The following is a 14,983-nucleotide window of genomic DNA, read 5'->3' on the forward strand; positions in this document are numbered from 1 at the left end:
TTTCACGTCCATGTAGCGCTCACGTTTGCTAAAGGCGTGCGACCTACATATAGTTTGATATTCCGATTTGAACACGGGAAGATGCTTCACAATAGGATATCGGTGTGTACTCCTGTTAAAAAGAAACCTTGATTTGTGGGAATAATCTCACATGTTCTTGGTCAACAGATCAATATGAATGATATAAAACGCATGTTCGTCACTTTATTGAACGAACGACATACGCATGTTATATTGACGAACTATTTCATATACAGGATGTTTTTGGCAAAATATAATAGGGGATATACTTTTATCAATTCATCGTAACGATGACTCCTTGCCCTCGCACCGGCATTTGAGCTCTATACTGCAATGGAAAAAAATGAATGCTTATTTACAGTAATTAAACAAAGGTATATAATTGCATTAAATAACCGCAGACACTTATAGTAACGTCTGAAGTGTCCAGTACTTTCCAAACGTGCGGTGTCGTGCTGGTTAATATGATGTAGCCGCTTGTGTTGCCAACAATTGTGGGTACATTACGGCGCAAGTGAGATCAAAAATACGAGTGGTGGCTCACCTGTATCATTACCCTATTATCCTAGGTACGGTCGTATGGAATGCCCGCGTTGAAGTTTGATAATTTAGCACCAATCAATGCAGAAGAGACAATGAGTCGTGTAAGGATGTTTTTTCAAAGCACAATAATAAGAACGGCTGTTTGTACTATATACTCTCGCCAAAATTCTTTCAGCAGTTGCAGCACTGCAATGGCGCCTGTGTACTGCACCGATAGCGATTTCCTCATGAAACTCGCCACATGAAAAAAAAAAAGTTTTTATTACTTGTGGTATTACATACAAGCTCTTTTGACATAAATGTCTCTGAAGTTTTGGAGCAACACGAGGCATACAAGCTTTCCGAATGAACACCCTCGTAGCAGCCGTCGTCACTTGATGTTCCTACAAAAAAAAAATGACAAGAAAACATGCGCAGTGAGTGATTGATACACTCTGTAGAAAAGTTTACAAATAGCGCACCCACGTCTCCTTGCGCACCCAAAGTCAAAGCCTTTGCTTGCGTGATTTCGGGCTACTTTTGCGTTCTCTTGTGCGTCCAGAGGCGTAACGTCTCCTGGGTGCAGAAAGCCTACGGACCCGTATTGCATAATGTTGTCGATGAATGAATTTTGCGACCCACCATGCCATTTGTTTAGAAGGCTTGCAGTCGGTGTCCAAACTTTAAGGTACGCGGGATCTAAATAAAAAAAGAATAGTTTAAACCTGAATATATTTCTCCAGCCTGAGCACCCAGCCTCAATTTCGCAGCTTTCTTTTTTATTCTTAGAGCCGGATTCTCATGACCGCAGAGATTATCGATACGCCCAGAGGATGTGAACATGATGTACCTCAGTGCTGCTTAACTAATCCCGGCGCGCACAGAAACGCCGTACCGTAGACGAGCTGGTAGCGGCGCGATTTGCCGCATATTTGTCACGTGATGGTAGTCTGCAGGCTGAATCATTACTCCATGGTTGCAGCTAGTGATGCTCATCCAGCTTTACTAAAGTGCAGATTTTGTACCTGGCAAATCAGTTCGGTGGACGCCCTCCAGGTAGACAATGGATCATGAAAGGAAGAAAATTTTAATTCACGTGACTGTAGCGCGAATCCTAAAAAAAATAAACCCACACGATTTCTTTTTCGAAACGAGAATTTCGCGCCTCAAGAAAAATGTGCTTTGTTCTGGGGAATGAACCCGGAACCAACGCTTCTCCGGGATGGTCGCTCTACCGTCTGAGCTAACAAGGAGACTACCAGGTTGCAGTGCGAGGCCGACATATTCGACAACTGGATGCTTTGTAGATTCGTGCTTCAATCGGTTGTACCACAAGCGTTTTCCCCATTCATGGAACCTTTCTCCCACTTGCGGCCTTCTGCACAACCGATTTGACATATTCAGTGTCCGTTTGGTTCAAGTTGTTGAATAATTGGGTATCGCGCTGCAGTTTGCTAGCCTCCGGGTCAGCTAAGATGGTAAAGCGACTACCCAAGGAATGCATGCGTCCCGGGATTGATCCCCGGACCAGGAGGAATTTCCTCCAACAGAAAATCTTTCTTACTGAAAAAAAAAATACCACATGTGTTTCCCATGTGGCTTCGCGCTACTGTCCGTTGCGTGATAATTTTTCCCATTCAGAGTTTGTACCTGTACGCGACTGCATATTGCTCTACAGTTTTTCTGGCTGTGAACTAAAAAGCTGTGTGAAATTAGGCTTTTACGCGGTACCCGTGTCCTAGTATCTTTTGATGATGACTGTTCTACAAGGGTCTGCTTTTCGTGATTTATAGAGCAGGACATTCTAGGAAGATAATCGCGTAGATTCTCCACTTTAGAAGAGATGCACCACAGTAACTGTAGTAAAATACCTAATTGGAACAGACTGCTTTAAAAACATTCTGTTCTCTAATAATAGTTTTTTTTTCTTCAAACGTCTTTACATCTCCATTTGATAGGCAAAGCCTTGCGGCAGAAAAAGGGGGCTCTATGGGGCAGGGTGATGGGCACCGGTGCTCTCTTCTTTCTCGAGGTGGTTTGGTCCCAAGGTCGGCTCTGCAAAGAGGCGGTCAGGCCCTTCCTCTTCTCTAAAAAATATTCGTCTATCTGGCGTTGGATTCCTGAGCTAACACTGTGTTGGACTGCAATCACATATTTTGCATGTTTTCTTTTTCTTTTTTTAACGCTAAACTTGCGCACAACCTAGAGAGACTGTGGATTTTACTTTGGCATGGCCGTAACCCTTTAGTTTTATTTTGAGTTCATTGAAGAAAGTTCGCTGTTAATACGCAGAAAGTTTGTCATCTCAATGAAGTTAGCCATCTATTTTTCCCTACCACATACAATGGGACAAGCAGTCCCTGGCATCATATTATAAATCTGTTGGCGTTTACCTTACAACAGGCCTCCCCTGATTTGATCACATTACTGCTGCTTGCATGAAAACCTCAAAAACATTAGGGTATTTACGCCACAACCTCTGTATTGTCCCTCTAATGTTCGCAAATTATCCTAAATTTCGTCCGCCGACAACGTGAATGTGCCTGATCTGTTTGGTCCCCTTACGCTCATTATCAAATTAACATGCTTGAAGCACTTCCGAACTGAGTCGCTCGTTACATTTCAAGGAAGTATGCCAATCAGTCAAGTGTGACTCAGCTTAAACTCGACCATTCCCTTCAATCATTAGTCAATCGCCGTCAACTGTCTCTCACATGTGCCTATTTCACAAGTACGTCTGCAGTAATAATATATTCTCGTTGCACCTTGCACATCACGCAGGGCGCATAATGACCTCAGCTTCACGTGCTTCTTTGGTAACACGAACGCTTTTAGCATATCCGCACTTCCACAAGCCATCCGCATTTGGAATGACCTTGCCGATGATATCGCCTCTGATCATAACCTCAGTACGTTTCGCCATAAGCGTGAGGTACATTTTTTTTTTTTTGCGGTAGCCCTGTAACACAATTTGGTTAAGCTTTTGCTTTGTTAGTTTTGCGACGTTTTCCGTGTTCGTCTTCACTTGCAGTCAAACGCTCTATTAGTGCTTATTTCGCACACGTATTATGTTGAGTTGAGTTTTCTTTTTTTCACAGGCATTGAAACCATCTTTTACATTTTGCAATTTACTTTGTTGCATTCCGTTGTCTTGTTCCCTTTTTTTTGTAACCCTGTTCCGTACGTGTTTGCTTCTACTTTCATTGAATTAACCCCCCTACTCAATTTCCATGCCCTGTAAGAAATTTTTAAATAAATCAATCAGTAAACAAACCAAATAGCTTTTACGTGACGTCATTGGAACACAATTGCGAACTAAGCGCCATTGTAGCGCCAGGCTCACCAGTATGCCTCTGCTGGTTGTTTGAAGCGGCGTAGCGCACCTATGTATCCCTTGTGCGGACGTGGATGTCTGCGAACACTGTGGCGACGTGCTCGAAAGGCTGGTTCAACCGCGCCGGATCCTGTGGTAAGTGGACAAGTGTAGGTTATCCACTGCGACACACTGTAAGCGAATAGTTGCCCGTAGAAATATGCCTTAGAATAATTCGTCTGCAGCATTATTTCTGATGATCGTCTTCACTCTGATGATCGCGTTCACTTGCTTGACCCTTGGACACTGAATTGCTTCGTATATGGAAACCGGTGTCTATGGTTCTCGCCGAATGCATCTAAGTGTTGATTCGCTCTAAAGAATAAGCACCTGTAGTGATTACGGCAAACGTAATTTTTCGTAGATCTCCCAGTGAGTGAATTACATATCGCTCGACATAGTGTCGCTGCTCAAACTCGTAGCTCTGGGATAATATACCATTCCAATTCCATTCTCTATTGCTAACAGTCAGCGCATTAGAAGAACGATCTAGCTTTGTAGGATATTTCTCGTTCGCGAACGGAGGATGATGACGAAATGAAATCGATAGAAATATTCGTCACTACATGCATGCCCCCTGCCGTAGTGGTTGTAGATTTGTATGGGCGAGAAATATAACAAAACGAAACCACAGATATTATCATAAATCGTCAAGAAAACTCAACGAACAGACTGAGAGGAGCACCAAGATATTGAGTGATACATAATTACTAAATAAATAATTATTTACCAATGTACTTTAATTACGCCCTCAAAGTTATTATGCATGTGGTTGAATTGCTTTAAACTCAACACTCCTTTAAACTGAATATTGAAAAATCAAATTCTAAAGGAAAAGCAATTATCGGCAGCAAGCGATAGCCGAACAAGTAACCTCCTATTATTGCCGCGTGAACTGCTCTGCACATTCAAGTGCAGATTGGTTTTCTTTCTCTATCAATTTAGTAAGTGCCGCTCCCACCAATGTCAGCCCATGCGTAATATCCATAAAATTGCACGCCTCCTGTAGAAGCTGACGGCTTCAATCTACTCGCGACCCACAAGTTGAAGCTGTTTCGCATACAACGTGTATATTGTGTGTCACGTGTTGAATGCTGTAAGCCGCGCACTCCTCATACATTTGTACCGTGTGCTTCCAATGAGTTTGTGATTATGTCGCGGCCCGCCAGTTAATCAGTACTGGATGCGATTGTTCTGAAGAGGTTAATTCTTTAAGAGGCAGTGGTAGAGCCTCCGAATAAGACAACACTGCTTGCTATTTGTGTGCCGTTGTGTATTTCGCTGCCTTTTACTCTGAAATTAGACAGTGAGAAATTGGGGAGAGCATGAAACGAAATACACAGAACTGAAGAAAAAAAAATACATGTGACAAATAGAGCCAAACAAACGTAGTCAGACTAAAAATAATTTTGTTCCCAAAGAGGTCCTTAGTTGAGTTGTAAGACTGGCTGGTTCACATGAGTGGTCGCTGCGTTCTGTTTTGGAAAATTATTAATTGCGATAATGCGTAAACGTGCTTATCTGGTTTGCTTGTAAAGTGAAGAGTACTCTGTATATTATGTTGTATAGGCTGCGCAATAGCACTCAGAGGGACATCGTGTTCACTTGGATTCGAATACAAAACGTGCTACGCTGGATTACCGGAGCCATATGCTTCATGGTGTAGCGTTGTGGCTGGCGCACCTGCAAGAAAAAAAGAAGGAAAGAAAGGTTCCTAAGTTACAGCAAGAGAATTTAATTGTTCAAAATAGGGTATACTTAAAACCACGAATGAAGTACTACGTGAAAACTTGAACACTATGACTTTATAGTAGCTGCTAAACAGAGACAAAGTTAAGCACGAATTTTGTCAATCAGAAACCCCTATTTTTAACCACTTATATTGTTGTCCTAGTACATGGCCGCGGAGGCGATTGAAATCATGTGGCTAAAAAAAATCCTTTATGTAATTTGCCAAGAAACAATGGTGACAGGCAGAAAACAGTCAGTCGCAACCAGCCTGTTCGAAATACTTCCTTTAGAATACTTCCTTTAGTTCTAAAAAGAGTATTTGTGTTTTGCTTGTATGAAAAGTATTTGTTAAGAGCATTATTTCACGTTAAAGCGTGCAGTAAAAAAAAAGTCAAACTACAGTCGAGAGTTTGGCGGATTACTATTTAGCTAAGGGATACACAAAGAAGGAAAATGAAAAGTTGCTAACATAATGTATTAAAGAAAAATGAAAGAACATTTATATTATTTTTCTTATTCTCGCCAGCGCTTGTGTAGCTCAATATAATTTCAATATAGCTTGATAAAAGTAGCTGACCAGGCCTTGAAAATTTCCGCAGCAACCTGGCAGCAACAACAGAATCAAATCATGGGGCAGCACGAACGGCTTTTCCTTTGGAGTAACTGTGGCGATGTTGCTCTATATTGCTCTAAGTACATTAGGTTGCAAGAAACCTGTGACTGTGTGGATCTAAGTGCAGACAAAGCCAAAATATTAGTCTGGGTGCTTTTTTCTTTCTTTACAAGTGGTATTCTTGTTATGCAGAAAAGGTCAGTTACAAAGCCTGTGCCGTGTGCAATGCCTCCGTAAGCTAAAATATGCACAATAAAAAGAAAGGATGGTGGTGACACAACACTGAAGTTTCTTCACCGCGTTTCCGTGACTTCATGAATTTTTATAGCGCTTGCTCTGCACTAATAAGTTCTTCATAAGAAAATACCGGTGATATTGCATTTTCAGGTTACAAGACTCATGATAAAATATTTTAAGATTATTAATCGAAAGAAGTCGCGATTTCGCTCGAAAGGCGAAGCATCGATTGTAATAACAAATCGTATAAGTAAGCATAGTAGTTTGATGGCAAGCATAAACTTGTAAACACTCTCTTACCAAGTAAAGTAACAAGCTTTGTGTCAGCGCGCACAGGCAAACATGCACACATCACACTCGATGACCGCGAGCACACGCTGTCAAAACGCCGGAGTGAGGAAGCGTTGCAGTGGCAGCTGGCGAAGTCACCTACGTGCTGTCTATCGCTCCAACGCAATACTGAGCAGTGAGAATACAGTATACGCAAAGCTACGAACCGTCAGCCCACCTGTACTCTGCCCTCAACCCACCTAGACTCTGCCCCCGAAGCAGATTGCTTTCAAGATAAAGCCGGCGCGGGAGCGCGCGACCGCGCCATACGGAGTTGCTGCTAAAGCACTGCGCAGCGAAGCACTGCGGTGCTGAAGCACACAAGTTGCTGCCCCCCCCACACCTCCTCTCCCCCTGGTTCTTTGCGCGCGACGGAAGACGGCGCGCTTCCTCCCGGCTGCCCTCCCTTGCGCACGCGAGTTGGAGCCATGATCGTCAGCTCACTCTCGCAAGCTTTCACTCGCACATACAGCATACGGTGCGCGGCGACGGTGTTACCGCCCTTGGACTTAATGCGGAAGATCGCGGCGACGGAACACACGGAAGATCATGTGCTTGGAGTGTGTTACTCTTTTATTGCTATCGCAATGAAAGAAAAAGACATATGTACCTATTTACGCTTATATTTAAGTGCTTTTGTATATATTTTGTGCAGTTCATAACAGTCATTTAACCATCACGAGGTCTACTCGCCTTAGTCAAATAAAGTTTCTACACAATTTCTAAACTTGCTTACGCAATGAAATAATTATTTTGGCTGTGACATATTTGTTTTTCGAACCAACGTGTCCGCGGCATCCGCTTTCCTGATGATAGACAGAATGTCAGCCGGTTCATGGCCGGCGTGTCACCGCGACAATGAATTGCTGGCACCTTCCTACCGTAGAGCTGCAGTATCTGATTCGTCCTAGTTCCTTGTAATGGTTGTAATCATGTTTGCTGAAACGGTGCATTAGGGCGCGGTTTCGTCCATTACTTCTTTAGTAGTTCCTGTCATCTACAGGTAATCGTTTGACACGTCTCAGAAGAGATGCACTGTTACAACTATTTTCCGTGTAGTTGTTGAATTGCAACAAACGGCGCGACGGGGCTGGCAACGTACTTATATTACATACGATATATTTGTTGCACGGGTATTCGAATGCTGAAAATTCAATCGAATAAGAATAATCGAGCAAGACAGCCACCGATTATGGAATTGGTTATTGGCTATTTTGCCAATTGCAAATAATGTTAACATGAAGTTTAAGCGCAGTTCATTCGGTAAAAAGAAAATAAGCAAGAAAAGTCGGGCTTGCAGAAGCATATTTGATGCGTGCGTGTAATAGAAGTTACAACCAGAGGTCAGGAAAAAATAAGGTAAATTAAACGCAACCCCTTTCAAGTAAAAGGCGAACCACTATAATGACATGGAAACGAGGGAGTCACCGCAAAGCAAGTCACCGCAATACACGTGTAATGCGTGAGTGCTGTCGTGTGGTATTGTGTTCTTTGAAGGAGAGAAGTGTGATGCTACAGCACGGCCCGTTGTACAGAATGAACGAAAACACGGACCGACTGGCCGAATCATCAATCAAAACAAATTTCTATGTAGGCGGCCTAAATGAGAGTCACGCCTAATTGAATTACTCAAAATTATTGAGCGGAAGCAACGTACCCTGTGCGTCCCCTCGGGGGGAACTGGTGCCTCTGCGTCATAACTGCGGAACTTTTCTGAAGCAGAGTAATTCAGGACATTCAGAACATTCATTACTTGCAAAAAAAATTGGTGGAAATAGAACGAGAGTAGTGCATCAGAAATTCATATAATGTTGCAGAAAGCCCGTGCAAACGCGTATGTAAAAGAACGAACTGTGTTCATGTGAGTGCGGCGTTTTCGGGAAGGCCATGAAAAGCCCAAGGACGATGCAAAACCAGGACGTCCCTCAACTACGTTCGAAGACGAAAACATCGGCCATGTGCATTCTGTTGTGCTCAGTGAACATTGTATTAACTTCATAATTGTACCAGAAGCAACTGGTTTGTGAAAGCTGTTCGTTCACCAAACTTTCACTAAAGCTACGAAAATTAAAAAGGGTGTTTGCACCAAGATGGAGCCGAAACTATAAACACCTGAGACAAATGTGTGAGGAGCCGGATGTTGCATTGACTAAAAAACTTGAGAAGGCCGCAATGAATTCTTGAAGTAGGTCGTAATTGGTGATGAACGCTGGATTTTCGAATATGACATCGAACTGAAGTCGCACAGAAGGAATTGGAGAAAATCTGCTAAATCGCTGCTAAAACGCTTAACAGAAGAGGACTTCTAGGAGCGCTTCCAACAAATGAAGAAGAGGTGAAACAAGTAAGTGTACTAACAAGCGTACTAGATTAGTTACTAACATGAAGATATTTGAAGATGACCACATACATGTGTTTGAAAGTTAGCAAAATTATTTTTTAACGTTCTGCACGAACTTTGGAGACAGGCCTGATACATTTATCTAAGACGCGGCTCACATGTAACGGCCGCTTAAAAGCCAACTGCAACGAAATTTCACTCGTGCTAAATTGACTATAAATGCCGTGCGTATACTTTGAAAGTAATCTTGGCAAATCCGCCGGGCTAGTAATTGCCTAATTTTGTTACTGCCGCTATTAAATAGAGCCCATGTAGACGAAGCGTGCACCTGGCAGCAAATCGGTAGCGATGCGGATATGGCGGATAATGAAGAGGCGTACGCAACTGTTGATCTCTCAATTGCGACGCCTAGGCAGCCAGGCGCATTGCTCGTTCATCATTTGCAAGTTTGCGGGCGTCTCTCTCGGCGTGCGTTCGCCTGTTGCGCTCGTGGTTTGAGCTATTGCAAAAATACCGATGCGTTTCTTGGGCGTCGGGTGCTCGAACACGTACTGGAACACGAGCAATAGATGTGCAATGCACAACGCTGAATAGAGGAAGGCCGAACGCACGTTACCAGTCCCAGCTTTCACAGGGAAACCGTGCATAGCGGCACAGCAGGCAATTGCGACGCGGACCAGCCAGCGCGTACAAAGCATGTCGACTACTGCAGCTCACGCAGCTGCAGAAGCTACATTTAAACAGCACAGTCACTCACCATCGAGATCTGCTTGGCAAACGCTTTCTCGCTGTTGACTGAAGGTACTATGTGCCGCGATTGCGCACGAAAACAAAGGTAACGTTCAAAGGACGATATTGTCAAGCCATCATTTCCGGTAGTGCATCATCTTCAAGATCTTTCTTGCGTCTCTACATCGGACGTGTAGATGTAGACGAACGAAATCCTTTCAGCCACAGCGCCAGAAACGAGCAGGAACGGCATGCTGCATTTGTCACGAAGGAGCACGCGAAGCGGTGGCCATGGTGTGATGCGGCTGCAAGCCATGCGAGAATGCAATGCCGCCAGAGCGAAGTACGCGAAGCTTCGTCATGGCCGTAGTCGGGCCTGTCTGGCCGTGCGTTTACGCACACTAAGCACCAAGCCCCTCCAGCCAGGCCGTGCCAAGCCTCAGCTACTCCTTTACTACAGATGGCGGTAGTTGTGCAATCGGTCGACGAGTCCGCCGCTTACAGCGTGCTATCCAGACGCCGGTGAAGTCGGATACGCCATGCCGCGGACGCTGACGCAGCTAAAATTTTACCCTGCGCTTTAAACGTGACCTACAGTAGCGCGGCGATCACTTGTTGCCGCAGCGCTAGCGGACAAGTGCGCGGCGGGCGAGCGAGTGCAACACGCTCGCTTCAGTGAATCCGAACAGCATGCTGCTGGTCAGCCAAGCTAGCGCGCGATGCACCCTGTTCCAGCTGCTCCGGCATGCGACAGGAGATGTTATATTCCCGCGCCAGCCTCACTATAGACTCTGGAGCATCCAATTTTCGCAAATATAACGTAACTAAGCCACGGTTAGATCGCCGTTCGCGTTAAACTGTACCACATCGTTTAGCGTGGTCACCCCAATGCACTCTTGGAGCCGAGGCAAAACGCATGGAGACCCTGCTGTTGAACGTAGACACAACCAGATATGGAAAACCGGCCGGCCTCGGGCAATACTTCGCATTAAAAGAACGTCGCAGGCGCGCTACGGCGTTATGACTGTGCACGGAGCAACTAAGTAAGTATACCATCTCCGTGGCTAGCAGACAGGTGGGACCTGTTCCCTGATACACCGGAACAGAACGCAAGTAAGGAAAGCCATAGATTCCTCTGGAAGATGCCTTGGGAAAGCGGAAAGCGCAGGCACTGCTTTTACACATTCTTGACTGTACATCACATCAGTCGGGCGATACTTGTGGTGTTTTTTACGGTTTCGGTAAAAAAAATATGTATTTTTGAGAGCTCGTTCTGACGCATTGACCTGTATTTCAGGCATAGAAGTTTGCACAAAGGCTGCTGCATGTCTGAATTAATTGAAACTAAGCTTTTTTGCGTGGTCGAAAATGTCGTTACATATGGCCTTTCGTCTATTAGTCTAGGCCCACGTTGGAACCGTCACTCAAGCACGGCGAAATTGCTGAGCGCTTGAGTTAAAAGGGGTGCGACGACGGTGCGTCTTCTTTCAAGCAATCACCCCTCCCGTATATATACTTATATTAATATATATATATATATCTCTCTCTCTCTCTCTCTCTCTCTCTCTCTCTATATATATATATATATATATATATATATATATATATATATATATATATATATATATATATATATATATATATATATATATATATATATATATATATATATATATTCTTGTAAACCCCGATGAAGATCCGTCCACTGGTCGAAACTATTGAAATTAAATACATGTTCTGCTTACCTTGTAGCATGGTTCAAGTTCTATACGTTTAAAAGGTAGCCGGTAGAATTTGTTTGCCTGGATGTATATATATGTGTACAGATAAATAATAAAGCTGTTGTGTTAACGCGACCGCTTTTAATTGTCAATATTCGCTTGAAATGTCTCGACGCGAGAGACCTTCACACGGTACTCTTACTTGTTCCTGACGATGTGCTGGCCGTGGCGACGATGAAGACAATGATCACGATGACGATGATGCCGACGACGGCAGCGAATATGAGCAGCGCCATGGTGTTAGTTTCGTCCTCGCTCGACAAGGTCTTCTTGCTGCAACAATCGCATACCCGGCCTATATGGACATGGACGCTGCAGCACGTTAACGGGTAAAGACTGGTTAATAAAGGTCGCCGCACCTGTGCGACATGTGCGCCACATATCAAAGAAACAATGATTTGGATGGTAATTGGATTTATTTGAGAGCGCCTTTTTTCTTCTTTTTTTTTAGTTTGGAGTGCTGACATAGAAAACCCAGCTACATGTGATTATAAAACGCGAATCGCGCGCGCACTCTGAGTGATCACTCGGTGTTGCTCAATTTGTTGCTAGTACAGTTACATACCCTACACATAGCGGTGGCCACCGGCCAGTTCGTAGTCACTGTCATTCACAAAATATCAGGCTTAGGAACACTTTCGGCTCATGCCGTAATTGTATTCATCAAAACGAAAGCCAAATGGCAGTTATCGCTTCGCCACCTTGGGCTCTGACTCTAAAACAAACGATATGGCACCCAGATGCTTAATCAACAAAATCAGCACCGTGTGCTTGTGTGCTTTAAAAAGTATGACATTTCACAACACAATGAAGAGGCAAAGGCCGACTTGAAGAAAGGGCTGTACTTCGGAATGGCATGATCATGTCAGCGCGGCCTCCCGTGTTGATCTGAAGAAAATGTCGTCCAGCAAGTACGCCAAAATGTAAGCGCGTCATGACGCAGACATGCTAGGATTACTCATTGCTAGGATTACTCGCAGACATGCTAGGATTACTCAAAAGGAAGGTTTTGAAACAACTTTAGTTGACATTACAGCTATTAAATTCTATCGCAAAGGGTGATTTGGTCATTTCTTGCTTTTATTTATTCTAAAATTCTAAACAAAACTTTCTGGTGATCGATATTATTGTGGAACACCAAGGTGGCAACAAATGCGGAGTACGACCGTATTTTTCGGCAGAAACAATCGCTGTGGCACATCTGGGTGTTTTCAAGGGTGATAAATCCGTTACAACAGAGAAAAGTTTTGTAGAGACTACCGAAGATGATCGTCAACTAAGCGAATGTAGTCGTGTTTCTAATTCCGCTGAAGTAACGGTTAACATCCCTGAATCACTGAAAGTTATTGAAAGTACCAACAAGACTTCAAAAGATGCTGTTTTTGATGCTTTACCGACGTTTCAATCTTTGCATGCGTGTCTTCATACAAGCAGATACACATTTTTGCCGAGGCATGTCTTTTTTCTTCTTTCTCGTCTTGGTGACTGAATTTTCGAGGAAGTACTACAGGCGTGTTAGAATAAATGTTTTGCGAAATTCGCACGCTGGTCAATTTTCTGTTATTATTAAATATTTTCGGTTGCCAGTTATATTTTCTTTATTAAAAAAATCACCGCCCAAGCAGCCCAGGCCGATGGTTAACCAGCGAAGCTGAAGCGTCTGGCCTCGGTGTGTATCACTGTTTTATTCCCGACGGTTCGTTAAACGATGGCTTTGGAGGCTGCCGCATCTTCGGTACGGAATTGCTGCTTGTGCTCGGCTGCACAAGCTTGTTCTGGTACCAGGACTGCAACATCGGCACGGCGTAGACGAGCTCGTTCCGGACTCTGCTTGCGGCTTTGCTAATCGAAAGCTGCCTGCTCCACAGGAGTGCGTTTGACGCGTGGCCTACCCGTGTCGGAGCCGGAGAGAAACTGCTGCGTGCGCGCTTAGCGACGACGGAGCAGCAACGACGTCACTACTGTCGAAACGAATCGCACGCCTCTCTCTCTCTCTCTCTCTCTCTTTCGTGCATGTGCTTGCTTCGGCGGAGTTTGCGGTGCGCAGGCGACAGATGGACGGATGAATCGGCTAGCCACATACAGCTTCGCTGTAATCCTTAAATTGAATTTTATTGATTTATTTGCTTTTGTTTAGTTTGCTGAAAAATGCGACGCAGTGCTGCCATCGACAACAGTATCGAAACCTTCAGACATCACAAAGATCTCGCGTGAGAGCACGTGCGTCTCAAACCGCTAGATGGCGTTCGGCCTCGATCACATGGCCGCACAATTTCATCCTCGGCGTCGACGAATGCACCCCGAATTCGTCGCGCGCTCGTTGCCGTCGCTGGCCTTCGACCAGCGCCACCTGAAAGACAACGCGTCTCGTGACTCGGCTGCGTGAGAGTACGTGACCTGCGTGACCTCAGCTCAACTCCGTTCAGCAGCATCCACTGTCCACGAAAACGGCCGAAAGAGCAAAAAAGGAAAGCTATTCCTATTAAAAAGCAGGGATCTTATGAGGCTTCCCTTAAGTACTTACTGCTCCGTGATTTCCGCGGAGGAAGAAAATAAACTCCACACTGATTTGGCTATCTGAGGCTTCGAAGGTGCGTAGAGAATTGTAGCACCATTTCTGCTTTGACGAGGAGTTCTGGCTGGTGCTGGAACTTCGGGTTGTTTGACCTTGTTTGACCAGGTCAGTTGTGGAACCGAGGCCACAGGCTCAGGAACGAGCCGACGAAGCACGAAGAAAGAAGCAATATACTGATCCGCTGTTTAGATGCTCTATTTACGAGGGCGAAGAGCTGGCGAAAGACTGCTAGTCTCAGCGCGCCTAGGTGCGGTCACGGAAGCCTCGGGCACGTCAATAGGAGCGTCGGCCAATTGACGTCAACCACTCCTCACGTGATGATCGCAAGACTACTAGTTCGTTAATTCTACCAAGGACAAAGTGACGTCATCTTGTAGCGCCAGTGAAGCCGACTCCCAGCAAGAAGCGCAGTTTCGCAAGGTTTTGTGGAGGAGCGTTGTTCTGAGGTGCAGAATTTGCAGGGTCCCCTGACTATCTCTCACGCTTTCAATGGCCACTTCCATAGCCTCTTCTCTCCACCGACACCTCATTCAGTCCAAATTTCTCCCTCATCTTCCTCTAACATCAATACATCTCGTCAAGGTGTACTTAACATGTTCCGCACGCTAAAAGTAAAATATTCTAATCGTGCAGATTGCATTCCCAACCCCTTGCTTCAGCGTTACGCTCAACCTCCAAGTAAATTTTGTGGGGTTGTTTTTCACGCTCCTTTTAATTTAGCAGTGCTCTC

At 44.6% G+C, this 14,983-nt stretch overlaps 1 protein-coding gene across 1 annotated transcript in view; it reads right to left on the reverse strand.

The window, feature by feature from the left end:
- Positions 1–808: 808 nt before the first annotated feature.
- LOC139059936 (transcriptional regulator ATRX homolog) overlaps positions 809–14,983 on the reverse strand; it is a 45,531-nt gene continuing 31,356 nt past the window's right edge. Inside the window, exons 5-8 of the mRNA XM_070538565.1 lie at positions 11,821–11,951; positions 5,558–5,599; positions 3,887–4,007; positions 809–947 (exon numbers count right to left, since the gene is read on the reverse strand). Coding sequence (XP_070394666.1) covers positions 935–947; positions 3,887–4,007; positions 5,558–5,599; positions 11,821–11,951 — 307 coding nt within the window. The 3' untranslated portion in view covers positions 809–934. The remainder of the gene's footprint in view (positions 948–3,886; positions 4,008–5,557; positions 5,600–11,820; positions 11,952–14,983) is intronic.

This window comes from Dermacentor albipictus, chromosome 5, assembly GCF_038994185.2.
Source record: "Dermacentor albipictus isolate Rhodes 1998 colony chromosome 5, USDA_Dalb.pri_finalv2, whole genome shotgun sequence".
Lineage (NCBI taxonomy): Eukaryota > Metazoa > Arthropoda > Arachnida > Ixodida > Ixodidae > Dermacentor > Dermacentor albipictus.